This window comes from Coffea arabica, chromosome 2c, assembly GCF_036785885.1.
Source record: "Coffea arabica cultivar ET-39 chromosome 2c, Coffea Arabica ET-39 HiFi, whole genome shotgun sequence".
Classification (NCBI taxonomy): domain Eukaryota; kingdom Viridiplantae; phylum Streptophyta; class Magnoliopsida; order Gentianales; family Rubiaceae; genus Coffea; species Coffea arabica.
Window position 1 is genome coordinate 75005996 of NC_092312.1, and position 27988 is coordinate 75033983.

The window sequence follows — 27988 nt, forward strand, 5'->3', positions numbered from 1 at the left end:
CGGGGCGGTATTCCCCCACTCCATTTCCACCAGCTACTCGTTAAAAAAATGTGTGTGTATAATTATGTATATATATATTATTATTTAATTAGTTACAAATTTATAATAATATTATTATTAGTTATATGTATTATATAATACATATTAGTATATATAATATAATTGATATTATCAATTATATTAATAATTATACATGTCTACTAATAGAAATTATTAATTTGTTATACTAAATTTCTAATTACACTTCACATAATAATATTTTTTTCAAAAAAAAACACAATAATAACTTATCGATTGTATTTGTATCAAAAGTGAAAACTTGACTATTTTAGTTATATTTGTTTTATCATGTTCAATTGCATTTAAATAATTTTTGTTTGATTATTTTTATGAATTTCAATTATGAAATTACAATGAATAATAACTTCATGATACGTTGATATTTTAATACTCAATTATTTACTAAAATTTGATTATAATGAAATTATACGATAAATTTTTATTAACTCCACCAGTGCCCCCTACGGGAGAAGCGAAGCGAGATGAGGGGAACGAGGGGAATTAGTGGGCAGCGGGGTGGAGTTCCTAATTCTGTGTGTTAACCGTTAAAATCTATTTATTAATGACTCTGTTGTCAGTAATGAAAACAACCTTAAACTGGAAAATGCTTCGGTTCCACCGGACAGGCAGAGCTTGTCCACAAATTCAAACAAGAAAAATTAACAGAAATGCCCGCTAGATGTCGATGCAAGAAATACCATAAAGCACATATTCTGCAAGGAAATCTTAGTTGTTGCTGCAAATACAAGTATCCAACCGAGCAGGAGACTTGCAGAAGCAGAATGCGTTCATGAACTGAGAGAATTACAGAGGAGCAGAAATCGTAAACATAAGCCTTGCTTTCACAGGCTTTAAGCTCCTTTTCTATACAAACCACTTAAAAAGGGGAAAGAAAAAAAAAAAAACATGTGTCCTCGCATCCATAAACACGCAAGTTCAACAACTAATAGACAAATTTACAAGGATAATGAAACTTGTTCTTCATGCTATATTAGAAGCCCGGAGAAGCTTAGCATCCAAAACACCCCACCTGTTTGGGAGCTTGATTAGTTGCGCGGTATTTAGCAGACATCTCATCTGCTTGAAGGATTTCTTCACGACGCCTGGCTTCAACCATGGCTTTTTTCTCTTCCGCCTGCTTGTGAATCTCAGCAATCTTGTTTTTAATTGTTTCACCATAATCTGCTTTTTTCTTCTCCAGTTGTTCCTGCAGGTATCAGAACAATTAGCAACTGACAAAAAAAAAGGGAGAAGAATATTAATGTTTATCTTGGTTCAATTGCTGAATTAAATAGGTAACTTGAGAAGAAAGCACTTATTCTGCCTCTATAGTAATATTCTCTGGACTACAGCATAACCGTGAATGTGATGAAGCAAAATCCACCCCCTTCAGCACACTAGTGGCCACCAAATTCAGAAAAAAGGGAACGGAGGGAGCGAATACAACAATTTTCGGTTTACATGAATTATGGATACCCAAGAGGTCAAAGCATGGTTGTAATTGTTGAGGAAATAGTTGCAAGTCAGTTAAGTAGTATAAAGCAGATGGAAATGCTGTTTGGACCACCTTACGAGCCCAAACTTCCGCACATTCAACTGAAAATGTCTCATTGCTGAAGGCACTAGTTTTTGAGAATGCCACTTATGTGCTGCCTGTTTACCTCAATTTTCTTCAATTTAGCTTCAATAGCTGCTTTCTTGGTATTTTCCCATGATGAAACTTCAGACAACTTCTTTTGAGCCCTGTTCAATAATTTGAAAGGAATTACTAGTGATGTGGAAGTTGAAATCCTTGAGCAACAAATACATCTGCCATAAATGGTAGATACAACCTCACAAAATGACAAGAATTTTATTTAGTAATGGTGAAGCAAAACAAGAGATGAAGAGCTACAAGTAAACATTTTCATTGTCTAAGTACATTAACAGTTTGGTTAGAGTACCATTCAAAATTCTTCAGAAGAAGAACAGTGCTTCGTCATGTTCAAAAACAAAATACAATGCAAATTAGAGGGTAGAAGCCAGTGACGTGCTTTTCCCAGCATTTTCATCCTTGAATGCAATGTACCAACACTCTTTCCCTTGATGGTATGAAACAAAAAAAAAGGTAAAAGGATGAAAATTGAAGCTGCATACATGTAAATTTCGCAGCTATTTACTATAAGATCAAGAATCCAAAATAAAAGAATTGGTAAGTTCAGCCTCGTGGAAATGGAAAGTTAACGACACAAGTTGGTGAAACCTTACTTGTTTTCTGCTTTAGTTTTTTCGCTTTCCTCCCATGCCTTGATAAAGGACAACCTTTTCTCATTTTCAACCTCGGCAAGAGCAACATCTGGATACGCCAACATGATTGTTCACTTAGTAGGGTTACACATGATGGAACATGAATCATACACGGGAATTTTCATAGCATCAAATGTTCAGCTAAAAAATTAATTAAGAAGTCCTCCTTATAACAGCTTTTTAGACAAATTCATTAACACCCTATATAATATAAGCACACCAGCCTTTGATCTCAGCATTTGGTTAGAGTAATTACTGGTGCTAGAAAGTTCTAGATGAACTTTTGGAACATACCCTTGTCAACAGATCCTTTGGAGCTCTTCTGCACTGAAGGATCTGAAGCTTCTGGAGAAAAGAAAAAAAAAGAAAAAAAAAAGAGTCATGTCACTATGAATAAAATTTTAGTTGGGCAGTCAAGGAACTGAGTATCCAATAAAATCAAAAACTTTCTGAAAGATCATAATATACAACAAATGCGCATCTTGGTAGGAACTGCATTTTTGTAGAAGAAGCAAAAATTCGTGATCATTTTCACAAGCCATGTCAGGTTACTGGTTTTCCTTAGAGAATATTTAAGAGCATAATGCAGAAAGAAATTACCCTTTTTTTTTTTGGCAGAAAGAAATGAACTTCAAACGACTCTAGAACAGGAAAAGGATGATGATATAACGCACCAAGAAACCACTGGTCATAACCTTGAGACTGTTAATCAACAAGAAGCAGAATGTGCAGCTACAGTAATATGTCATCCATGGTATGATATCCATGTCAAACACTAGAAAGCAAGCATAGAGAAATACATCATTTTTTACCGTAATACCTTTCTTGGGCTTAAACATGAATTCTCTAGGAACACTCCTCGTAGAACTTACAAGTACGTCCGAAAACTTTCCAGGTGGCTGCTCTTCGCAATACAACTAGTACTAGCGCGCCACGCAGAATAGATATATATATATATCCCGCTAAAAGAGGTATTACTCCCAGTCCAACTAAAGATACTACTTTTCCTTCCTAAAAACGCCTCTTCAATTCTTAATTCTTTATACTCCATTTCTACAAAAAAAAAAAAAAAAAAAACCACCACCACTGCCAAGAAAAAATATGGCGTTATACTCTTCTCGAATTAGATCCCTATGATAAAATATAACCACAATCAAAAAAGCAAAGGCAACAAAGCTTAGCTTTTCTGAGGTGGAAAACTAAAATATATAAATAATCTTCGAAAATGTATGTACCAAAAAATAAACATCACCAGTTATTCCTATTCAAGCGTTCAAAGACAGCAACAATTTAAATAGCACAAGATTAGAAAATTTTACATATTCCAAGCATCGCATTAGCCCATCCAATCAGCAAGCATTAAAGCAAAAAAAAAAAAAAAAAAAAAAGAAAGAACAAAAGATTTAACAGAGAAAGAAAAATAAATAGAAAAAGTGTTGAGACTACACACTTTCGGCCTTCACAATAGCCTTCTCCTCGACGACGTCGTTAGGCGGAACTGCCGACGCCAGAGGCGGTTCAGCTGCCAAGGGTGCAGCAGGTTCAACAGCCTTAGCAACGCCTACTTCCTCCGCCATTTTTTCAAATCGCAAATTCTACTACCACTCTTTCTTTGTTGCTAGCTAGCTTTATAAATTTCCCAGAAAGGCAAAAAGCGAAAAAATAAATAAATAAAAATGGAAATCTCGTCACGCTCTCTATCTATCAATCCCCAGATTCTTCTTCATCGATATCAACGTCAGCGACACCTACTATATTTAGTAGTCCCGCAGCGTCACTCGAAATTACTACAACAGTTGCTTTGCTGTACAGAAGGCAATGGTTGTGTGGTGTGCAGTGTTTGAAAGTTCCGCTGGTTAACTGGATCGTGACCGCTAATCATGATTCAGATGGATTGTAGGTTGGTCCGATGGTGAAGATCTGTTTGAAGTTGTTTGGTGTAGCCAGATGGCGCAAGGGTTAGACGTAGGCTGTATGTTCCTCCATGCCGACAGGTGCGTAGCTAGTTAGTGTGACCGTCGTGCGTGTGCTAGCGCTGCATCGATCGAGTCGAGCTCCACCTCGCTGAAGTCGAATTCGAACTCGAATTTAAAAATAAATTCGGTAGTTCACGAGTTGGTTTGAGCTCAATTATGTAATGTTTTTATTTTAATAATAAAATTATATATATAATTTTTTAATATTTTATTATTTATTAAAAATTTATTTTTTTATTTATTTTTTAAAAATAAAAATAATTATTTTTTTAAACTCGTGCTCGAGTTCGAATTTGGCATTTTGAACTCGTTGAGTTTAAATTTTGTAAAATTATATTAAAACTCGATTCGATTATATCGAAACTTAACTTGCCTAAGCGTGTCTGCGTGGAAAGTGTGTCAATGTAGGTGTTGGAGATGTTAAATAAAGTAGACAAGACCAAAATGGAGCATAATGTCAATTGCTAGAAGGAAGATCATGATTATGGTTATGGGCTCAGCCAATCTGCTCCACTAATCAATTGGCCACAGGTTTTTTAGTTTTTTTTTTCGAAACGATAATTTGTATTGCTTATGTCAAAAATATGTACAATCTAAACAAAAACTCAAGGATACTTTACAAGTTGTGCAACTTAGCACAATGGAACTGGATAAGTCCATTCTGCATCTTGATTTCTTGTGACGATCTAACCTCCCCTAGGACTTATTTCAGGGTTTAGTGGACTGCCTGTCCAATTCTCGCCAGGATTCGATCACTCTTAACAAATAAAATAAGATATAACCTCAAGAATAAGTGAAATAACAGTTCACAAACTTGGAATGTGTACTTACATTCATATCTTTCCCACACATACGCAAATTATTAAATGTAACGCTTCCCTGATTTCTATATCTGATTACTTGTTTGGAAATCTCACTAAGTTTTTAACTCATTCCACGACATTTGTTTTTCTTACCGGGGATACAAGTAAGGTGTGAGACTGGTACATGCTAATATAGTTTAATTTTTGAAAATTTGCAAATGTACTCGCGCTAGTGCTCGGTTAGGGTTGAATGTATCTCGAATTCACAACTTTTGTTATATTTGGGATTGTATGAATGTATGGGAAAGATATGAATGTAAGTACACGTTCCAAGTTTGGGATCTGTTATTTCACTTATTCTTGAGGTTATATATTATTTTATTTGTTAAGAGTGATCGAGTTCTGGTGAGAGTTGGGCAGGCGGTCCGCCAAATTTTGGGGTACGCCCTAGGGGGAGGTGGGGTCGTCACATTTCTGCTCAAAGCTTGAGTACTAATAATGTAACTTAAATCCGTATTTTCTATTCCTATCAAACAAAAGGAGCACATTCGAAACAAAATACTCAGTGCTTGTATATTTTCCAGCAACGTAGCCACCCAGTTGTTCCTGTTCGCATTCCTTTGCAGTTGATTCAGCAGCTCCTTACTGGTTGTTTCAACAGTAATCACGGTCCATTCCTGTTGCAAGGCTTTAATTAATGCCACAGGGTTTTCAATTAACAGTTATTCATTTGACGTTCATACAAGGGGAAAAAAGAAATCATAGGTGTTAAGTTTATAAATATGTGAAATTAATTTGAGAAAATATCTAAGGACGAAGAGATAATAAAGGTGTTTTTTTTTTGTGTTTGTATAAAATTTGATTGTAACTTACTATAGAATTTGTAAAAAAAAAAAAAAAAAAACTTTTGTGTATTTAGGATTTGGAAAATTTAAAAACTTTCTATTTTTTCTATTTGGAAGTGTGTTTTTAAGGAATTTATATTAGACAAATTTTATCTACACTAATCAGAAAAACACCCCAAAATCTTCAAAATACACAAAATATTAAAAGCGTACACACTATCTTTCTCTTCTATCACTACCCTCCCGCCTCATCCTGCTGCGGCCACCTTCCTACCGTTGTTGGTGCCGATCATCCATTTTTTCTCCCCTTCTTCCTTCTTTTCTCGCCACCCTTCTCGCTGACCTTGCCCTCCGCCTCCTCTCGCAAACCTTATCTCGTCCTACTCCCTTCCTCTTTCCTCTCTATTCTAAACCTAATGATGTATACTCGGGTGAGAGAGAAAGGGTGGCAGGGGGAAGGGGAAAGAGGAGAAGGGGAAGAGGAGAGGAAGAGGTAGAAAAAAGGGAAAGAGTGAGGAGAAGAGGGAGGAAGAAAGAAAAAAAAAAGGAAGGGTGAGGTGGCAGCAGCGACAATAATGGAGGTTGATGATGGTGGGTGGAGATGGAGATTGATGAGATAGAAGTAACAACGATGAAAGTGAAACCAGTAAGGAAGTGTGGTAGTAGAAAAGAGAAATGACAGTGTATTTTTAAATATTTTAGAATGTGTATTACAAAAAATTTTTTAAAGGGATTTTATAGATAAAATTGTTAAAAAACTTGTATGATAGGAAGACCCATAAAACTAGGGTGCCAAAAGACCCTTAATCATTTGAAATATATAAACCTCTATCAGGATATTGAGATACAAATTGAGAAAGTGGTTTCAAAAGGGAGTATAGAAATTTCCACAAAATTAATCACATACTACTATAATTGATATCATTTTCCACTTTAGGTTAAAATTTGGTTCGTTTAGAGGGGACAAAATCTTGTACTTTGTAAGAAATTGTTCCCCTGCAGATTACATCATAACAAAAAATTTCTCATTTACACATTAAATGACTCACACCTTGTTTTCTATTTACTTGCTTCAAATATTGTCATGATACTGATTTTCAAATATTCTTTACCAATAATTTAATTTAATTTAATTTTGGATCTGGGTGTTCATTGAACAATTTTTAAGATGTATTTCAAATGTCATACTCTTGGAAATATAAGATTAATTAAAGAAAGCAAATAAATACAAGGGAGGGTATGTAAGATTAAATAGGTAGTGTATATAAATGTAAGGAAAGGTAATAATTATTAATATGTGTATATATATGATACGTTAGATGAATTTTAAGTATGTTAATGGAATCGGACACCTGTTATTATAAAAAAAAAAAAAAAAAGAGGGCACCCATTAGATGGTCCCTCATTTAACATCATGATTGACTTCACTTTAGTCATTAGTGCATAGGAATAAATTACCAAAGAAAAAAAGCAGTTAACAACAATTATTAAAAAATGAAAAAAAAGGAGAATAATATCTTTTTTCACGATTACATAGTGCTCCACCGTATCAAATAATTTATTCTTGTATTTTCTTTTTATTCCTATTTAATAAATTTGACGCTCTATCTCCATTCACTTATGGCCAAGAAACACAAGGATGAGAGGGAGAGGGGAGGGGGAGGGGGAGGGGGAGGGGGAGGGTCATAGGGAATGGGAAGGGGGGGAGAGAGGTGGTGAGGGAGAGGGGGAGAGGGAGAGAGGATAAACGAGGAGAGAGAGAAAGGGAGTGGGAGAGTGAGAAGAGGTGCTGGCCGGTGTTGGTCGGCAGCGGAGGTGATGGTGGATTAAGGTGGAAGAGGAAGACAAAGAAAGGAAAGAAGGGAAATTTTTTGTGTGATTTTTGATATTTTGAAATTTGTATTTTAAAAATTTTGAAAAGTTTTTTGAAATTACTGTAACTAAAGTTGTTAAGAAACTTATATTAAAAAAACTAGGCAAAAAACTCTTTTGCCAAATAGGGCCTTGATTTTGCTATCAACTTTCTCCCTCTCTTATTACTTAATTTAAAAACAAAACTATTGAGTACAATAGAGGCAATAAAAACATTAAGAATAGTATCTTATACATGCCTCAAGGTCATCATTCTTTCCCCATTTGCTTTTGTCTTACTATGTGTTTTTTTGAGCAAAACTAAACTTTTTTTTTTTTTATAAGAACAATGATCTTGTACAAAGAAATCAGAAATTTCTACTACGTCAATTAGCTCTACGATCTATCTATACAAACTGAATCAATTGAAACACGTAAGTTGAATGAGAGATTTCTTACTTTGTGTTAGTTATAACTTGTATTTTGTGTAATACTTTAATCAACAATCTTAAAATTTTTTTATTATTATGCAAATTTACTTAAAATGCATTTAAGATTATAATCCAAAGTCCGAAAACTCAATAGGGTTGATGGAACAAAACAAACTTCAATCAGTGAAAAGACAAGATTTATGTTCTTCTTCACTGTTTCAAAAGTAGTCCATGCACTTTATCCGGTGTTGTCACCCGTTCCTCCGTGACAAGAAGATGGTAACAAGGTACTCAACAAGGTGAAATGCCAAAAGAGAGAAGAAGACGAAGTACTGTTTCGTGGTCACATCTTGGATAAGCTTTCGAATTACCTGTATGATATTGTATATTTTCTTCCAAATCGTAGCGAAAATTTGGATGATATTGGAGTATAATTACAATATTAAAAAAATAAGATTTGGATGATTTTCTTATTAAGAAGTGTATTGATTTCATTGTTAAGGAAGGTTCTCTCTCCCTGATTGATTAAGGGCATTATCTACACGTGCTGACATTCAAATGTAAAGATTTTTTTTTTTACTCAATCTTTCGATCAAATTAATTTCTTAAGATTGTGCAGAGATTTGCTCTAAGAATATACGGTGAAATAGCATATGAAAATCGATCACAGACCTATCAGTAACTACCATATTACAACAAAACTAGTCGAACTACCTGCAGGGGCAAATGTAAAGATCCAGGGGTAGAGATTTATGAATCATTGCAAGTAGGGGCAATTATAGCAAAACCACACTCTAATCGGAATGGTTACAAAAGAAACTACTCTATACACTACTAATGCGTTCTCAGTTAATTAAATAATGAAGTATTTTTGCACTGCACGGAGGAGGATGCAACGATTCTCCAAAACAGGAAAGTGAGAATTCTGTACTACAGTCAACTATGTGGATGAGAAGAACAACGATTTTTGAAGAAAAAAAATACTTGACGAGAAGAATAATTGAATTTGCTATTTTTGTGACAAAAATGCCTTTTAATTTTGAATTAAATTTTTTACGTTACCAAAACGACAGCAGACCGCGTTCGCCTGTCGTATCATTAGTTCATCACTGCTGATGGATTCTGCTGGGCTACATTTGCTTCAACAACAGCTAACCTCCTCAACGACGTCGTCTCCGTCTCCGTCTCCTTCTTCTTCCCAATCCCAACCGAAAAAATGGGGTGAGAAAGTATCAGAAGCAGTATTATCTGCATATAATTCTCTTGCGAAAAAGGGCAAGCCTCAGGGTCGCGAAGTCACGGTCTTGGCCGCTTTTCTCATCTCTTCCCCGCTCAAAGGTCCCATTGTTCAAAATTCCTCCTTTTTTTCCCCTGTAATTCTGATTTTTATTCTGGCCCAACAAACGGTTTTAAAAATTTTAGCTAAAAGTTTTGTTTTTGATGTAGAATTGGAAGTGCTGGCGCTGGGAACGGGGACCAAGTGTATAGGGCGGTCTCGGCGGAGTTCAAAGGGCGACGCTGTCAATGATTCTCATGCTGAAGTTATAGCAAGAAGAGCTCTGTTGAGGTAATTGTATTTGGGAATTTCTTGATTTTTATATGTAAGTAATTGCTAAATTTGTTTAGAGAATTAATCTTTTTGCATTTTTAGTTGGTGTTCTGTTGATACAGCAGTTTGAAGTGGGGATTATGATATGATTAGTATGAAGATGGATTGTTTGGGGAAGGTGGTGGTTGAAGGAGAGTAAAAATTTTTTGCTGCCTCTGTTTTTTCAATTATGCTTCCGAGATTTATTATCCGTACTTTTCCTACAATACTGTGTTTATCTGTCGTGTTGTTGCGATGACTTCATCTAAAATGACTTTCCGTTGAGTGCTGTAAGTTCTTGAATCAATAGTGTTGTCAAATCCTGTAATGTTCATCTAAAACAAACTTTGCTTCGGGAAAGGATTTTGATTTTAGAACTTCCACTTGCACCCAGAGATGCATAAAGGTAGATGGCATGATGCAAAACCTGTGAAATAGTTACTCTTTGTGAATGAGTTAATTGAGGTGTGAACCACAATCCTACCAGGTACTTTTATTCAGAAATAGAGAGTCTTTCTGAGTTGTGCAAGAAGTGTAGAGATAGTTGTGGAAGGATACCATTAGAGGGTGATGATATTGCGACGCCGCTTTCCTGTGTGGAGAAAAATGGATTTAGTCCGAAAAAATTCAAAATGAAGCAGGGCTGGAAATTGCATTTATATGTATCACAATCACCTTGTAGGTATTAACAGTTAACACGCTTGGGATCCCTTCTATAATTGCTAGAATTAGACTTTTTCACTTTTAACCAGTTGGTTGCTCTGTACTTCTTTGCAGGTGGAGAGGCCTCTGTCAGTTCTGAGACTTTGCAGGATACTATTTCAAGTGGAGAGATTTCATCATGCTTTTTTGGAAGAGTTAGTAATGTAATAGTGGGAGTGGATGAACCTAATGCAGGACATAATGGTAACATTAAGTAATTATCGATAGTTCTTTGGAACTATATGCTATGGGCCCATATAGTGATTTTGGCATTTTCTCATGGATATATTAGTCCTCTCTGCAATTTCTATAAGTTTGGAGTGCAAGTGGCTGGTTCTTTGATCTTAAGCTGCATAATCTTGCTGAAAAATCTTATTTTTCTATGTGTAACAGGTCAATGATCCATTGATATAATTGGCACCTGGTTATTAGGCAGTAATCGTATCACCATTCATCAGAAAATCTTATATTACTCTGCAAAAAAGATGTAGATGCTTTCTTTAAATAAGTAGCAAATGGAGAACGGGGAGCATGGCAATGATGAAATAGGGCGTTGATGAAATAGGGCGTTTTTGGGCTGTTTTAAAGCGAAAAAGCTATGGGTCAAATAGGAGAACTGGAACATTTGTTCAAGTTATGGTCCCTTGGAGATTCTTAATTGTGTTATTAACTTGTAAAGACATAAATTTATACAATTTAGCTGTACCAACCAAGGCCACTTACAAAGCGGACCATTTGTACTATGAATTTAAGTCCAAAAGGATTCTGATAGGGGAAACAATGGGCTGACATAAAGAAAGAAAACTTGTATAGAGTATCAATGATTATGAACAAATATGACTCAGGAGAAACAACATATTTGAACTACCTTGTCATCTTTGTCTTATTCACTGTGATATCCTGTAATAGAAAAGCAGTTTTTGTATTTTTGCTTCTCTCTCTTTCCAGTCTGTACGGAGTATTTTCTTTGGTTTATCCTTCAGGTAATTTTTCTTAAGTTACAGGCACGGTTCAGAGGAAGCCTGGTCGTGGAGATGCAACTTTGTCGGTTAGCTGCTCTGATAAGATTGCCCGCTGGAATGTTGTGGGAGTTCAAGGTTTGTTTTACCTTGTATTCAGCTTTAATTACCATGACAAAATTTTTAATTACCTTAAAGGTTTATATTGTGATTGTTATTTACTTGGGCAATAATCAAAGAGCTTCTCTCTACTGCTCAAACACGTTCCTCTTGTTTCCTTAATACCTTGAAGAAGAGATTTGGCCTGATTTAACTTAACTTTAATTTATATCTTTTGACTTAATTTAATTGTTGTATTGATCAGTTATTGTAATTTCTGTAATTTTTTTGCTATTATGTTTTGATAGCTGTATGGTAACTCATGATGTCCTGTCTTGATCTGACCTTATTCTCCTTTTCTTGTGGTCAAACACTTGTGAACTGGACCATTCATTCCTTGCTTGATGTATTTTTCATTATGGTTGTTTTCTGATGCTCCCCCAATGCTGGCACAGCCCTTTTGACACTGTTATTTTTGTATAATGAATCAAAATGTTATTTTATTTCATTCAAATCGAATTAAGCGTTTAGATCTTATTCATCAGAAGGAAGATTTAAGAATTGAATAAATTCAAAAACCTTGTTTGGGGACTCTGGTTTTTCTGTTTCTTTGAGTTTGTGACTTGGTTTTATTCACTGTTGTAGGGTAAGGAATGGTGTTTGAATCTTGTTTCTTATTTTAGATGGTACTTTGACTATTTTGTTGCAACAATAATGATGTAATTCAGCAACTATTTTCTTATTTGCTGTTTTACTTGATCTTAGATTAGGGGGACTTATATTCTTTAGGGATTAGTCTCTTTGGTTTTTTCTTTGATTGGATCTGGACGTTCTTTACAATCTATTAATTGGTTGCTGGTTTTAAATTGTTCAGTACTTATGTCCTTATTGTTGCTGCAGGTTCTTTGCTTTCTTACTTCATGGAACCAGTTTATGTATCTTCTATTACCATTGGCCTATCCCATGTAAATACTGAAATTTCTGTGATGGAAAATAACTTGAGAAGAGCTTTACATGAAAGGATCCTGCCATTGGCCGACAAGTTAATAGACCCATTTCAGGTAAACAAGGTATGTATTCAGCATCTAATCTCTCTGTTTTGTTACATATGGTATTTTTCTGGTGAACTCAACCTTATTGTAATTGGCAGCCTGTATTTTGCATTGCTGGAGTGCCCCCTAGGGAGTTTCAGCATTCGGAGGCAGCTCTGAGCACTCTTACTTGCGGGTAACCTTGACTGGCATCTTCCAATTCTTAGTCAATAGATCAATAAATAATTCAATTTTTTGATGTGTGTATTCCCGATTGGCAGATACTCAATATGTTGGAATAAGTCTGGCTTACATGAAGTCATACTTGGGACCACTGGAAGAAAGCAGGGCACATCTGCAAAAGGAGCAATATACCCTTCTACAGAGTCCAATTTATGCAAGTAAGAAACCATTAGTTACTTTCAGAAGTCGAGGAAAAAGTTGGAGCATCACGGCCAGTAGTTACCTTGTTCTGATGGAATTTGACATTAAAAATAGATCTGCATGTAAAAACGGTACTTAATAGTTATAATGTGAGAGGCCCACATTATCTTTGCTTCCACCTCTTTGTGAAGCTAATATCTGTGCAGAATTGATAAGATATCGTGGTGCTAATAAGTTTTTTTTTGTGTATTTATTGCTCATAGGTTTGCTTAATGTCTTCTCAGGAAGCGCTTGTTGGACTCATTCTTGTCCCTAGCAGATCAGTGGGCTGCTGAATATGCAGTCAATAAGAAATCCTATCGAGAACTCAAGGTCAGTTGATTAAGTGCATTACTGAAGATTTTTCTTGATTGCTTTTGTTGCATTTCCCTACTAACACTTTTTATCGTATTCAAGGCATAGATGTCACCTTGTCTGTGTCACAAGAGAGAAGATGCCTCTCAAACTCCAATTTCTTTCCTTTCAAGTTGTAATCAAAGAAAACCTGCACAATTTTAGCAGGCAATTTATTGTTCCAAAAGGTTTTGCTGCCATAACTGGTGCCTTGTACCGTGAAGAATCTTTCTATAGAATTAATACTGACAACTCTTACTCTTTCTTTATTTGCTACACATTACTAAATTTTGAGCTCCTGTCACCTTCAGATTTATTTCCTGGTGTTTATCTGAAATAGTTTCCGGCGGTCCTTGAGATATCCAGATAGTTTTGCAGTTAGGAAATAATTCTTCCTCAATGTAACAGACCGAAATGTATTTTGCTGGCTATTCTACTCTGTATGCGGGATCTGTTTGCACAAACTCATGAGCCGATGGCTAAGATCATCGTTTTACAGCTTAAAGTTTTCACCTTCTCTGTTGAATATTAAGGACTCTTTTATCTCCTATTAACCCATTTGGTTAGTATTTCAGTGTTCTTTCCATTTTAAAAAATTTCAGGATTTTAGTGATCTGTTTAACTTGTTTGCCCATAGCCCACTGTAGTGCCATTGCTGCATGACTCTCTTTCCTTGTCCTGAGTCAGATGTAGTGACCTGACAAAATAAACATTTTCTTCTTGGAAGGTGACTTTGTTAGAGAGTGCATGAACATATAAGACTATTAATTAGTACTTTTCTGTAGAAGCTTTTATGCATCTTATGGATTTATTATTGTTGACACTTCTTTTTTTTATTTTGCAGGATAGAGCTTCTGACTACAGTTTCACTTCGAAGATTTTTAAAGGAAGCCCCTATTTTTCAAACTGGTCTGTTAAACCTCGGGAGTTTGAGTCCTTCATAGTGCAGGATAACGAGGTTAGTTCATGAGACTGACTTTTTACCATCCACTTCTAAGGTTACACTTGGGAAATTGAACAAAAAAAAAAAAAGATTTTACTACAAGGCCTTGTGGTGATGATGGAAGGGGATAAGTGTAATTAAATATAATGTTGAGGGAAAATCTACATAGGTTAATTCAATATATATATATATTTTTTGGGGTGGAAGAAAAGGTATAATGTTGAGCTCAACTCAATTTCGCTTTGTTGATTTTGTTCGATTAGATCTTAAAGCTTTGATTTTTAATTCTACAGGGACCTACTAGTGAAGGAAAAAGTGGAATGGTGAAGAAGAAAAACTGAGGATCCCTAGTGGCTCAATTTTGTGATACTGTTTCCATTTCTTCTGTCCAAAATTTGAACGATTGAGAGCAAATTGGAATATGATTTTATCAATTTTGAACTGTCTCTTCAATCATTAATGCTGTATTGAGGGGGAACTAATTATGGATGATCATCAGGGGTCATTCTTTATTGTCCTGGTTAATGCAACTTTGGGAGTGACTTCCATTCCTGCCGTTAAAAGCCTTCTTCTGGATTATCCAAGGCCAGTAAAGTATCATAACTGGTCTCTTGTTTTTCCTCGTACACATGCGTGGGGTGCTTTTTAGCGGCGTAAACGAGTTTAATCAAGTTGAACAGTAATATAATGTTCAAATTTGTTTAGGTAATTTAACGAATCTGAAAATTTGTTTAAATTTAACTTGTTTAGTTGTCAAATCGGATGTGAAATCAAATAAAGATATATTACATGCTATTCATACTGTTTAGCTGATATCAAATAGATATGTATATGGATTTTTTTTAAAAAAAAGACTATTCGTACACATGGTCAATGAGAGATGAGCAAATTCATTTTGTGAAATGTGAGGGATAAAAAAATTCATTTTGTGAAATGTGAGGGACGAAACAATTCATTTTGTGAAATGCAAGGGATTCATTTTGTTAAATGCAAGGGATTATAGATGGATTATGTAAATTTTAATTCGATAATTTTGCCCCTAGATAATGATCGCATGCAAGGCACGTAATGAATTTTGATAAAAAAAAAAACTAGTCGAAAACCTAAGTAACGATCAAATTTGACCAATGTGAATTTATAAATGACGTAAAATTATATTTTTAAAAGTAAGAGACAAAAAAAGTTATTTTACAAAAATGTGAGGAACGTTTTAAAAGATTTTTCCGAAAGTTTCAGCTCAGATAAGCTCCTGTCAAATCGAGCTCGATTTGAGTATCGAATATCTTGATTCATCTTTTAATTCTAAAGTTTTGTTTTGATCACATTAGCGACTGAAACCATTTCTTCTTCTTCACCTCCCTAGTTTCTCAGTTATTCTATCAATTTGAGTTTTTTTTTTTTTTCCGCTTGGAATATATCAAGGTCCAAAAGGGGTTTCCAAAAGTCAAGTCTCCATACCTTTTTAATGTTTATTTCTTATGTGTTGACGTGGTACACATAATCCTATGGTCCTAAAATGAATTTACACGCTGAGGCTGATTTTGATTCGTTTGCACAAACTCTATGGTCCTGAGCTTGCGTATGTTGACCGCAACTCAAGACTAATCTAATAGGTGGTGAAATAACCACCGGGCCAATGTCTCGATGGCTATCAGGAGAGGGGCTTAAATCCCTTCTTGAATTGTAGGTGACGGTTCAAGTGAAAAAAATTTAAAAATTATGTCGTAATACTCTCTTGATCTAGTTGGATCTGTATATCCACTAATTCCCTACCACAGCCTCCTTAGACTCCCCCTCCTCCTAAATTAGGATAGAGTAGGTTATACAAATGTATCGTTGTTGAAAAAAAAAAAAAAGGTGGTGAAATAGTCAAATCCAACGGCTGCAAAATTTTAATGTTTCGGCTCCTAATACAATGCATAGGCTTCGGGTAACAAAGGAAATAAAACAGAACAAAAATAAACACAAAAAAAAAAAAGGAGATTGGTTGGTGTCAATCATTAATTTGGTGTTTTGAAAAGAAAATAAAGGAAAGAATAAGCATAATTTGGAAAACAATATCGAGTGTATTTGGATTGTCAATTATTACACCTTATTTACACACACTGATTTGCTTGTATCATCGACACATTTTTCAATCACTTTTTTATCTCATATACATCATATCAAAAAAGTGCTACAATACTTTTTCACAAAATTATCTCAAATAATTTATAATCCAAAAAAAAAGAAAATAATAATACATGTAGATTTTAGCTTTTATTCAAGAAACCTAAGCATTAAATGCATAATCTGTCTCTTCAGCAAAAGAAAGGAGATTGGTGTCAAATTTTCATTTTTGGAAGGAAAACGAAAGAAATATTACTAAATATGGATTGGACCACAATAGACGTGATGTTAACTCCACGGCTTATGGTGGATGAATCGTGATCGTCAAATGCATAATAGTAGTGTAATACTACATCTCTTCAACCACTCCTATCTCTTCCTTCATTTCACTTCCCTGCCAGCCTAATGAGAACCATAGGATTTCTTACCTTCAATTTTCGTTGAGAAGCCTAAATATGCCCCTAGCATTTCTTTACTAAAAGAAATATTAGTGAGATGGGATGATGCACATGCTGAACACTATAATATTCCCCACCAAAAAAAGAGCACCATGAGTATCAATTCGGGCTGTGAAATAATATAACCAAGAATATATGCACAGAATTAATCTTATACATTGATATTGTTATACATCAACACCGTTAGATATATGTTGTATATGCAAATATCTGAAGTGTTAATATATATATTATGAGCGTATACAATATTAATCTCTCTCTATATATATTGTGTGTATATATATAGAGAGAGAGAGGGGGGGGTGTTGTAGACCTTAATTAGTAGTTTGTACGAGGAAAAAATCTCTTAAACCAGAGGAGGATATTTACTAGGAAGCTGACACTGAAAGAAAAACTCTAGAACACTCCGATATTACCTATGACTAATTAAATTTCCTAGTCTCTATTGGATGAACGACTTTTGATCTGTATTCTGGTCTTCAGTTCTGTGTCTAGCAGCTACGTTTTCCATGAGAAGAACGCTCATGCAGATTTTCGCCGCCAATTGTTGATGCCAGAGGAAGCATTCCAACGTGAACTGAACTTGACTTTAGGGACAAGGGAAAGGAACCCCCTCTTCATGTTCTAAGCCTCTTCAACTTCACATGATCCACCAATCTTTATTTCCGCCCCTGCCTGCGGGGACAGAAAACCTCATTTCTCTCCATAGTCAACTAGGGAGGAAATTTAAAGATTGTAATAGCAACCGATAATTAGAGGCTATCGAGAAAATCTCCGGCCTACATAACTGGGATTTCTAGGATTCTTCTGCTTGAAGCAGACAGACGCAGCCGGTCAAGCATGAAAGCTGAGGATGAGAAATTGATGAATATTTTCTGGCTCAGGCCTGCTTTTCAGAAAAACTCATGGAGAGCAGGAGGATGGTGCTCGTCGTCAAGCAAGACTTTGGCGTTGACAACCACTGTGCTTGTGCTCTTGATCGTATTAGTCGTTTCATCCTTAGCTTTTGCGGGTTGGGTTGATCTAGTGAGTACATACCATATCCTTTCCTTTTTGCTCCAGGACCTCATTTCACGAGCTCCCCTCCTTTTGATTGGGTGTTTGATTTATTTATACCAAATTTACTGGTCTATTTTCATGCCTATCATTTATAGCCAATTAATGAAGCCATGATTTATGAACTTTTTGCAGGGTAACTATTCTGGAATTTCCTATGAAAATGCCCTGAATTTGTTTGTCAGGACGCCCAGTTCTCCTCCGCCTCCGCTGGAGTTTCCTCTCGACTGCACTGCATGGAATCAGAGCAAGACATGCCCAAACAATTATCCCATCAAATATGAACCCACGAATCTCGACCCTTCATCGAACACGACGTGCCCTGATTATTTTCGATGGATTCACGAAGATTTAAGGCACTGGAAAGGGACAGGGATCACAAGGGAGATGTTGGAGGGAGCAAGAAGGCATGCTCACTTCAGACTGGTGATCCTGGACGGGAAGGTCTATGCAGAGAAGTACAGGGAATCAATCCAGACCAGAGCTTTGTTCACCATGTGGGGGATCGTACAACTCGCGAGGTGGTACCCTGGAAGATTGCCTGATCTCGAGCTGTTGTTTGACTGCAATGATCGGCCGGTAATTCCATCAAAGGCCTTTCGTGGACCCAACGCTGGTCCTCCACCTTTGTTCCGGTATTGTTCGGATTGGTCGAATTTGGATATTGTCTTCCCAGATTGGTCATTTTGGGGCTGGTAATTCTTGAATAGTCCATTCTCAGTTGCTATCTCAAATTCAAATATGCTAATAATTTTCTTTGTTCTGTTTTCTTGACCTTAATTTTGTGTGAGTTGGACATTAGACAATGCGATGTGGTCAGTTAGTGTAATGCTTAAGAAAACTAGAAAAGTCAAAGTGGAGCTTGTATATGTAGGCTCTAGTCAAGCCGCATGACCCGCATTAATTGAATCAAGAAGCACCAAGTAGACCTTGCACCTCAAGAGTCGCCGGCTTTGAGGTTTAATCGGGGTTTAAGTTTATAAAATCACAAAAAGTCTTACGAAAGGCTTTGACAAAAAAGATAATCGCCTGGATCGGGATTAGTGGGGTCTCTTTAGGTCTTAGTAGCAACTGCCCCCCTTAGGTGGTTATCCCACATCGGGGCTAGGAGAGGATTTGGGTGGGTTTATAAGTCTCCTGAAGAACCTCAAGAGTTGCCGGCTTTTGAGGTTTACTCGGGGTTTAAGTTTGTAAAGTCACAAAAGTCTTACGAAAGGTTTTGACAAAAAAGACCTTGCACCAAGTGTTTAGTAGTATCAAACTTATATATATATTACAAAACAAATTTCGAGTTATTTCAATCTTGGCTAAATAAATTAAATTTAAATTATTATTGTATACAGCTATTTTAATTGTTATTTTCTTTTCCATTGAGAGTAAAATTTTTTTATTAGGCAGATTAATTGGGAATTTTGTTTTTGAGGTAGGGCTGAGACGCACATAAGGCCATGGAAAAGTTTGTTGAAGGACATAAGAGAAGGCAACAAGAGGATCAAGTGGAAGGATAGGGTACCCTATGCGTATTGGAAAGGGAACCCTCATGTGGCTCCATGGAGGGGTGACCTTATGAGATGTAACGTTACAGAAAAGGAGGATTGGAATGCTCGTCTGTATGTCCAGGTACCGAATTGTCACTCAATCTGATAGTGGTATTATGCAATTATTAAGGGTTTGATTAACTCAACTTGAATTTTTTTTTTTTTTTGTCAATCTCTGCTACATATGTATATATAGGGTCAACGAGTTCATCATTGAGAATTATTCATGTGTTAATTGTTTTTTTTTTTTTTTGAAAACGCAGAAATTTAGTGGAAAAAGTGTGTGCATTGGAAGAGGAAGTATAATTGTGAATCTATATATTCACATAGTAGATTCACATAGTAGTACACTAGAGTATTAATTAGAAAAAAATTAACCGTGCGTATGAATTGTAAGAGAAAGCATAATTATGAGTCTGTGTATACAGGATCAACGAGTGCAAATGGGTACTCGCTAATACGAGTTCAACGTTTGGAATAAATTTAAAAACTGTATAAATTGTAAGAGAGAACATAATTGTGAATGTATGTATTTGCATGGTAATATACTAAGGAGTGTTTAGCAAGCACCAAAAAGAAAAACGACCCATGTGTATATTTCCGATTCTATAGGCACTCTGAACTTTTTGATTAAGGAAAATGGGAAAAAAAAAAAAAAAAAGAGAGAAAGGTTTCAAGTCAAACCAATCTCTTGTATCATTTCATGTCCTGTTCTGTTGTATAATGCAGATTAATGAACAGAGGCAACCATTTGGGCTTTTCTTTTTCTAATCTAATGTAGAAAGAGGACAGCCATTGACGTCCAAATCAATTTTCTAACCAAATTCTATATTGTTTCTCTCAGGACTGGATCAAAGAAGGACAAACGGGATATAACCAATCAAATCTTGAAGACCAATGCACTCACAGGTGAATCTCAAAATCCTGAACGTTGAACTCACTCTGCATTTTCTTAAGAGTCTGTCTCTATCGGATTGAATGTTAATTGATTCTTCATAAGTATGTTTTACTTCAATTTGTATTTTATGTTATATAGCATCTCACTCTTAGGGATGTAATCGAACCGAACTGCTCGTGAGTAGCTCGCGAGCAGCTCGGTCAAAAGCTTGACTCGAACTCGATCAAATCGAGTTCAAGTCGAGTTCGAGCAGCTCGATAAGGTTATCGAGTCGAGTTCGAGCATCCAGAAGCGATGCTTGAAGGCTCGACGAGTCTTATCGAGTATTTTAATTTTAATTATTTAATATATTATTATTATAAAATTACTCTTATACCCAAAAGAATTATCGAATTTACGAAATATTTTAAGTCAATAAAAATTTTAAAAGGGCAATAATGTCTTTTCGCTAAAAAATTATCAAGAAAATGAATTTTAATAACTCGAACTCTTTGGAGCTCGATAAGGCTCGCATGGACTCGAGCCCATGTGAGTCGAGCTCGAGTATTGAGAGCAAGCATCGAGCTCGAGCTCCAATAATGGTACTCGCTCAACCTCGAGCTCGAGCAGCCTTCTTGCATGTCGAGTTGAGCTCGAGTATGGCGATACTCGGGCTCGACTCGACTCAATTACAACCTTACTCACTCCTATGTTTCAACTACATCTGGCTCGTCTTTGACCGTCGTTTAAAAGTTGAATGGAACTTCCCATAGCTGTTAAAAAAAAAAATGCAATTATATGACTTTTATATATAAAAAAAAGAGATTTTTGAAGCCTTTTTTCTTTTTCGAATGATTGTATTGGTGGACGATTTATAAAAATCCCTGTAAGTAACTTCCCGTCTGCAGGGCATGATGTCCTTATTCGTGGTGGTGGTGATCGGAATCGAATCCATCCAAATTTTTTTTTGGAAAAAAAAAAAGAAGAAAGAAGAAGTCTTTTCTTTTATATACGTTACATAGTGCTATTGTTGTAAGCTTCTTTTCTGCAAGTAGCTTAATTTATTAGATCTAAACAATTGATAATGGGATTTTTTTTCCCATGTAATGCAGATACAAAATTTACATAGAAGGATGGGCATGGTCCGTGAGTGAAAAATACATCTTCGCATGCGACTCACCGGTGATGCTAATAACTCCCCGTTTCTATGATTTCTTTATAAGGGGCATGGTGCCGCAGCGCCACTATTGGCCAGTTAGGGACAATGACAAATGTAGATCTCTTAAATTTGCTGTTGAGTATGGCAACAATCACACAGAAAAGGTACACTTTTCCCCTCATAGTTTTGGAGATAGGTACTACTACAATTAGAAGAAAATGAAAATGAAATTCTAATATGCCGCATAATCCCCTTTTAAGATCCACAAATAATATGAGTTAGGTAAGAGTTGAAAAGATTTTCATAAATGTAGTAATAGAATAATTTTGTATTGTCAGTGTATATATTTAGAATTAGTTTTTTGTTTTTAAACACGGACAGTTGCCATGACTGTCGTCAGCAAAATTTGAAATTCAGATTCAAATTCAGATTAATTTTTTATGCATATAAGTTCGCTAGTGTATGTATTGTCGGTGTAAGAAATATCAATCCATATAATTAGGCTAATTTCTACACATGGAATATCAATTAACGCTTGGATGCTTTTTTATGCATATAAGTTCGCTAGTGTATGTATTGTCGGTGTAAGAAATATCAATCCATATAATTAGGCTAATTTCTACCCATGGAATATCAATTAACGCTTGGATGCATGCATATACAGGCAGAGGCCATTGGAGCAGCAGGAGGCCGCTTTATACACGAGGATATGAAGATGGAATACGTTTATGACTACATATTCCATTTACTCAATGAATATGCGAAGCTCTTGAAGTTTAAGCCTACCATTCCTCCAAATGCAATGGAACTTTGTGCAGAAGCCCTGGCATGCCCTGCAGATGGAAACTGGAGGAAGTTCATGGAAGAATCCTTGGAGAAATCTCCCAGTCTTCACACAAATCCTTGCACATTGCCTCCACCCTATAGCCCTGAAGCCCTAAAAGCTTTTAATGACGAAAAGTTTAAGTTAACCAAGGAAGTCGAGAACTGGGAAAATGAATACTGGGACAAGCCAACCAGCCGTCAATGAGGTTTAGTTGTATGACTTGTCAGCTAATTTTTTGTTGATTTATATTTTTCTCCTGTTATTTATGACGATCAGATTAGTCATTCAATTATTTTATATTAGTCTTAAATTATTTTTTGTATTTGCATTATCCTATCTGTCCTCCTCTCTTCTTTTCCTAATTTACTTCCAACTCTATCAATCTAGTCATCACATTAGGTTGTTCTAACATTGAAGCTAGTGAAGGTGCATGACGACCAAACTTTTAGGTTGTTCTTGAAAATTCGGTATTCGGTATTGACTTTTTGATCTCGCATTTACCTTTTTGTGACGTAGTATTCACTTGGAATAATTTACTTTTAATTTCAGTGAATTCCTGACTCGATAAATATTGAGACGCGTGGAAGTTTGGCATACTTCTAGATTTTGATCCAAGTAGGGCTGCCATTGAATCGAATCTAGTTCGAATGCTCGAGTTCGAGCTCGTCAAATTCTATAAAGTTGAGTTCGAGTTCGAATTCGAACTTATTTTACCTTGAATTTGACTAAATCGAACTCAGTCGAATTTAATCGAGATTAATATTGAATTGAATTCAATCGAGTTTTCAACCTGAACTTTTTTTTAGTAAATTTCATAATTTTACAGTAAATAAGTAAAAATTATATTATAGATACCCTACTCAATAAAACTCAACAGGTACTAGAGTTTTGTTTTTTTCCCCTCGAATTCGACTCGATTACTTAAGTAGATCAAACTTGATTCAAACTCGATTAGCACTAAGTTTAAGTCGAACATTTGACCAAGCTACTGGTGAACTCGAATCGAGTAGCATGATTAATTTACACCCCTAGTTCAAATTATCTTATATGATTTATGCAAAAATTCTTCCATTCAATTGAAAAACTTATTTTACTCAAAAGGAGTTCTTAATGGCATTCTCTTATTTGTTAATGGTATTTTCTTTGATAATTTATGTTAATTAGACAAAAATATCCTTCATTTCAGTATATTTACAACAACCCATTTAATGATAGTGATTTTCATTCAAATGTGTTAAAGAAAAGGTCAATTATAGTGCTATTGACAAGCACCTTGTATCTTGGTTTCAAACCTTTCCTTAAACTTATTCTAGATTTTCACTCTTTCTAAATGCTCATTAGAGTTAAACTACAATATTGCTCAATCAACCAATACATCATAGTGTATACAAGTGCTCTGAATAAAAAGATTCAATTTGGATGCAATGTTGTATTGGTTCACGAATAGTTGAACTCAAATAACTCCATTCACGATTACATTAATAAAAAGTAGGCAGTGAGAGCTGCTAGCGGACTGTCCTCCAATAAATTGTGATTGAATTTCCGGAGATTTTTGAAGAGTTTGCTTACTCCATAGGCCCAATGTTTTGAAAACCGGATCAGACCGGCCGGTTCGATCGGTTGAATCGCAAATCAACCATGCCTCCGGTCCGATTCAATTAAAAATCCAAAGAATTAATTAAATCGGTCAAAATCGATCAAGAACCAATTGAATCGGTAAAAATCGAAAGGTTCAACTGATTTTTATTAAGTATTTATTTTTTAAAATAAAATTAAAATATTTTATTTTATTCAAAATTTTTAATACTAAAATAAATAAAAATTTATTAAACCTTTGAACCAGAATCGAACCGATCAAACCATGAACTGGAAGGTTTTCCGATTCACTCTCCGGTCCGGGTATAAAAATATTGCATAGGCCATGGTCCAGAACTACAATTTAGGGTATCACTCAAGACTACCCTATATATTATACAGCAAGGAAAGCATTTAATACTTCACCATATTCACCAACTTCCGTTCTATCAAGGACTTCCTCAACTGCAATTCATACACATTTTTTGTACGCATGCATGCACATCAAATTATCAATCGAGACCAGGGCTTTGTAATACTACATATCAGACACTTTTGTATCGGAATTACAGGGCTATAGGTTCACTAGAATTGTGGAATTCTTTCAAGTATAAGAAGCAGGAGGCTCGAGCATGAGTTTCCGGGATGAGAAGTTGAAGAATATCTTCTGGCTAAGGCCTGCATATCAAAGACGCTCATGGGGAATAAAATTGCACCCGTTGAAAAATGGCTCTACTCTTAGTCTGACCACCACTGCACTTCTTCTCCTCCTTTCTGTCTTAGTCGTTTCACTCTTAGGTTTGGCGGGTTGGATTCATCATTTTGTGAGTTTATATTTCTTCCCACTCAATTCCAACTTAACTAAAGTGTATCATTAAAAAACGTAATTTTAATGATGAAGTCTGCACCAATGACGCAAGTGTATCTTGCTCGTTGCAAAACTTATCTCATATACCTACATGATATATATATATTTTTTCATTTTAGGTTTTAACTGTTCTAAAATTTTCATCATTTTCGAAAAGTCCACACTATAATTCTTATCAGCTTTCACTTGCATCATTACTTTGATTGTATATTTCGTGGTTTGAGGGTAGATTAATGAGGGATTGGATATATACTATTACAATCGGACGTTTAATTATTGACTAAAATTTTCATGCATTTTTTGAAAAATTTTATTTACTCATGTGTTGATTAATTTTCAGGATGACTTTTCAAGCATTTCCTACGAAAATGTACTCAAATTGTTCGAGAAAACCACGAGATTCCATCCTCCTCCTCTTGAGCACCCTCTTGACTGCATTGCATGGGATCAGAAGAACAAGACCTGCTCAAGTAAATATCCCACCACTTACGAACCAATGAATGATCACTACCCTTCCTCATATCCGACATGCCCAGATTATTTTCGGTGGATTCATGAAGATCTAAAGCCCTGGAAGGGGACAGGAATCACTAGGGATATGGTGGAGAGAGCAAGAGAGCCTGCACACTTTAGACTGGTGATCCTAGACGGGAAGGTTTATGTAGAAAAGATTAAGGAATCAATGCCGACCAGAGAATCATTCACTATGTGGGGTATTTTGCAGCTTCTGAGGCAGTACCCCGGAAGACTGCCTGATCTTGAATTGATGTTTGACTGTGACGATCGGCCGGTCATCCCATCCAAGGACTATCGTGGACCCAATGCTGGTCCTCCAGCTTTGTTCCGGTATTGCTCCGATTCACAGAATCTGGATATTGTCTTCCCAGATTGGACGTTTTGGGGCTGGTAATTCATTTACACCACATTGAATTAATCTCCATATTTTCTTGTTCCAAAATCTTATAATGATGGTAATTAGTACTAATTCAGAGGGCAACCAAAATTTGATCACCATATCAATTAATGAAGGAAGGATTTCTTGTCTGCCCATATTGACAAATTTTTCTGGTATTCTATCTGAAACGCTTGTACTAACAATAAAAGATTTTTTCTTGGTTGTAAAATTTTGCGAGTATACGAAGCTATACTTTAAAAACAGGATAGGTTAAAGCAAAAAGTTTTTGGAACACTTTCCAGTAATCTTTCTTCAATTGTGTACTTAGCTTTAATTTTGATTTCTAAGATAACAAGAAGAAGACTTTGCATGATTTCATTTTGAGGCAAAGGCTTTGTTAGTCAAATGGCTTTTAAGGCCAAATTCAATTAATACTGAGATTTGTCCTCTTGGTAGACCAAGACTTTTCAGTGATTATATTTCTGCCCTTCTAGAGTGCACAAGAATTGATGCAGTACTCATGCACATAAGGCATAACACAATCACTTGAAACTTTTTTCATTGAAGACTGGATCCTTATTCAGGTTTTAATCGAGTAACATAACCCTCGTTAATTCTATGTTTCAAAGAACGAAAACTCCAATTGATACATAGGGCTGCTTGAAGTGTATAGGGTATCCAATTTTCTTTTTTCTTCTTTCTCAAAATAAATTCTCAGAGACATCTTGGGGTTCAAAAAATGCGTGATTAAACAAATTCAAGTAAAAATTTCATCTTGGGTAGGCCTGAGACGAATATAAGGCCATGGAGAAATATTCAAAAGGACATTAAAGAAGGGAACAAGAAAATCAGATGGAAGGATAGAGAACCCTATGCTTATTGGAGAGGAAACCCGCATGTGGCTCCTTGGCGGGGCGAGCTTATGACGTGCAACGTTACGGACAAGGATGATTGGAATACTCGCTTATTTTTACAGGTACTTGCTTTTATTGAGGCATGCATCTCATATTGAAAAAGTTTAAGATTGAGAACATATACCAAACAATATTTTTAGGTTGCATGACTATTTCAGTTTGGTTTGTTTGATGGAATGCTGTTTAATTTGAGAACATTGCGGTACTAGTATTTTCAAGCCAGGGGAAGGAATTTTGTCAATACAAGGATCAAAGAGTATGGGCCAATCTGCTAGGCTTTATAGGTCCAAGAAATCATATGAAAGTTCATCTGCATATTTTTCAGGATTAGTATTGGGCTTAGACTGATCATCTTGTAACCAATGCCTTGTTTTTCAGAACTGGGAGGAAGAGGCAAGAACAGGATTCAACCATTCAAATGTTGCAGAACAATGCACCTATAGGTGAATCCTTCAGCTTCAGATGTTAACTCGTTCATATATGACATTATTATTCTACATTCTCCTCATTTTTAACACTACCCAGAAATTATTGTGTGTAGTACTTACATCCTCTTTATGGTGCTGGAATTGCAGATACAAAATCTACATCGAAGGATATGGATGGTCAGTGAGCGAAAAGTACATTTTTGCATGCGACTCTGCAGTCTTGCTGATGACTCCTCGTTTCCATGACTTCTTCATAAGAGGCATGCTGCCACAGCGACATTATTGGCCCGTAAAGGACAATGACAAATGTAGATCTCTCAAGTTTGCGGTTGAGTACGGAAACAATCATACAGAAAAGGTACTAGCTACCCTTCTTTCCAGGCCAAGAATGTTTGTTGGACTTTTATCTTCAACTAGAAAAGACATACTAATTTACTCAATCAAATAACAATGCTTGTCTGAAAAGCACTATGTTCATACTGTATAAATTATAACGTACAAGGTCAAACATTTTGATGGAAAATTAACTCTGCCAAATGCTTTCGGATGTTTATGCAGGCAGAGGCCATTGGAGCAGCAGGGAGCCGCTTTATCCATGAGGGTATGAAGATGGAATATGTTTATGACTACATATTCCACTTACTAAATGAATATGGCAAGCTTTTGAAGTTTAAACCTACCATTCCTCCAAATGCGATTGAACTTTGTCCAGAATCCATGGCATGTCCTGCAGATCAAAATTGGAGAAGGTTCATGGAAGAATCTTTAGTAACATCTCCTAGCCATACGATTCCATGCACATTGCCTCCACCTTACGACCTTGAAGCCCTTAAAGCTTTCAATGATCTGAAGTTTAAGTTAACCAAGGAAGCGGAGAAGTGGGAAACTGAATACTGGGAAAAACTAATCAAGAATGAATAAGGCCTTCTCATTA

The 27988-nt window shown here is 35.8% G+C and overlaps 4 protein-coding genes and 1 long non-coding RNA gene across 7 annotated transcripts; 3 read left to right on the forward strand and 2 right to left on the reverse strand.

Annotated features, from left to right (window-relative positions):
* Nucleotides 1-742: 742 nt before the first annotated feature.
* On the reverse strand, nucleotides 743-4074 carry LOC113728049 (remorin). The gene is made up of 5 exons (XM_027252522.2): nucleotides 3797-4074; nucleotides 2641-2691; nucleotides 2308-2395; nucleotides 1722-1803; nucleotides 743-1267 (listed from the first exon to the last, which is right to left on the reverse strand). The coding sequence occupies exons 1-5, from the start codon at nucleotides 3921-3923 to the stop codon at nucleotides 1070-1072; spliced, it is 546 nt and encodes a 181-aa protein (XP_027108323.1). The 5' UTR covers nucleotides 3924-4074; the 3' UTR covers nucleotides 743-1069.
* A 1552-nt stretch (nucleotides 4075-5626) lies between these two features.
* Nucleotides 5627-6723, reverse strand: LOC140035444 (uncharacterized). Its single transcript, XR_011839669.1, has 2 exons — nucleotides 6184-6723; nucleotides 5627-5802 (listed from the first exon to the last, which is right to left on the reverse strand). It is a non-coding gene; the product is annotated as an uncharacterized lncRNA (long non-coding RNA).
* A 2426-nt stretch (nucleotides 6724-9149) lies between these two features.
* LOC113728051 (tRNA-specific adenosine deaminase TAD1) lies at nucleotides 9150-14914 on the forward strand. Of its 3 annotated transcripts, none has more exons than XM_027252526.2 (11): nucleotides 9150-9590; nucleotides 9699-9819; nucleotides 10328-10518; nucleotides 10618-10746; nucleotides 11541-11639; nucleotides 12501-12661; nucleotides 12751-12827; nucleotides 12913-13032; nucleotides 13300-13387; nucleotides 14253-14366; nucleotides 14645-14914. In XM_027252526.2, exons 1-11 carry the CDS (start codon nucleotides 9368-9370, stop codon nucleotides 14690-14692), a joined length of 1371 nt encoding a protein of 456 aa, XP_027108327.1. In that variant the 5' UTR covers nucleotides 9150-9367; the 3' UTR covers nucleotides 14693-14914. The 3 variants fall into 3 exon arrangements, with proteins under 3 accessions (XP_027108327.1, XP_027108325.1, XP_027108326.1); XM_027252524.2 differs by having other exon boundaries at nucleotides 9154-9590; nucleotides 12501-12670; XM_027252525.2 differs by having other exon boundaries at nucleotides 9156-9590; nucleotides 11547-11639; nucleotides 12501-12670.
* Nucleotides 14915-17220: 2306 nt separating this feature from the next.
* On the forward strand, nucleotides 17221-22696 carry LOC113728052 (uncharacterized). Its single transcript, XM_027252528.2, has 6 exons — nucleotides 17221-17944; nucleotides 18110-18669; nucleotides 19402-19594; nucleotides 20357-20421; nucleotides 21502-21712; nucleotides 22213-22696. Exons 1-6 carry the CDS (start codon nucleotides 17759-17761, stop codon nucleotides 22576-22578), a joined length of 1581 nt encoding a protein of 526 aa, XP_027108329.1. The 5' UTR covers nucleotides 17221-17758; the 3' UTR covers nucleotides 22579-22696.
* A 2704-nt stretch (nucleotides 22697-25400) lies between these two features.
* Nucleotides 25401-27975, forward strand: LOC113723749 (uncharacterized). The gene is made up of 5 exons (XM_027246726.2): nucleotides 25401-25723; nucleotides 26496-26688; nucleotides 27005-27069; nucleotides 27202-27412; nucleotides 27613-27975. Exons 1-5 carry the CDS (start codon nucleotides 25416-25418, stop codon nucleotides 27973-27975), a joined length of 1140 nt encoding a protein of 379 aa, XP_027102527.1. The 5' UTR covers nucleotides 25401-25415.
* The last annotated feature ends 13 nt before the right edge of the window (nucleotides 27976-27988 follow it).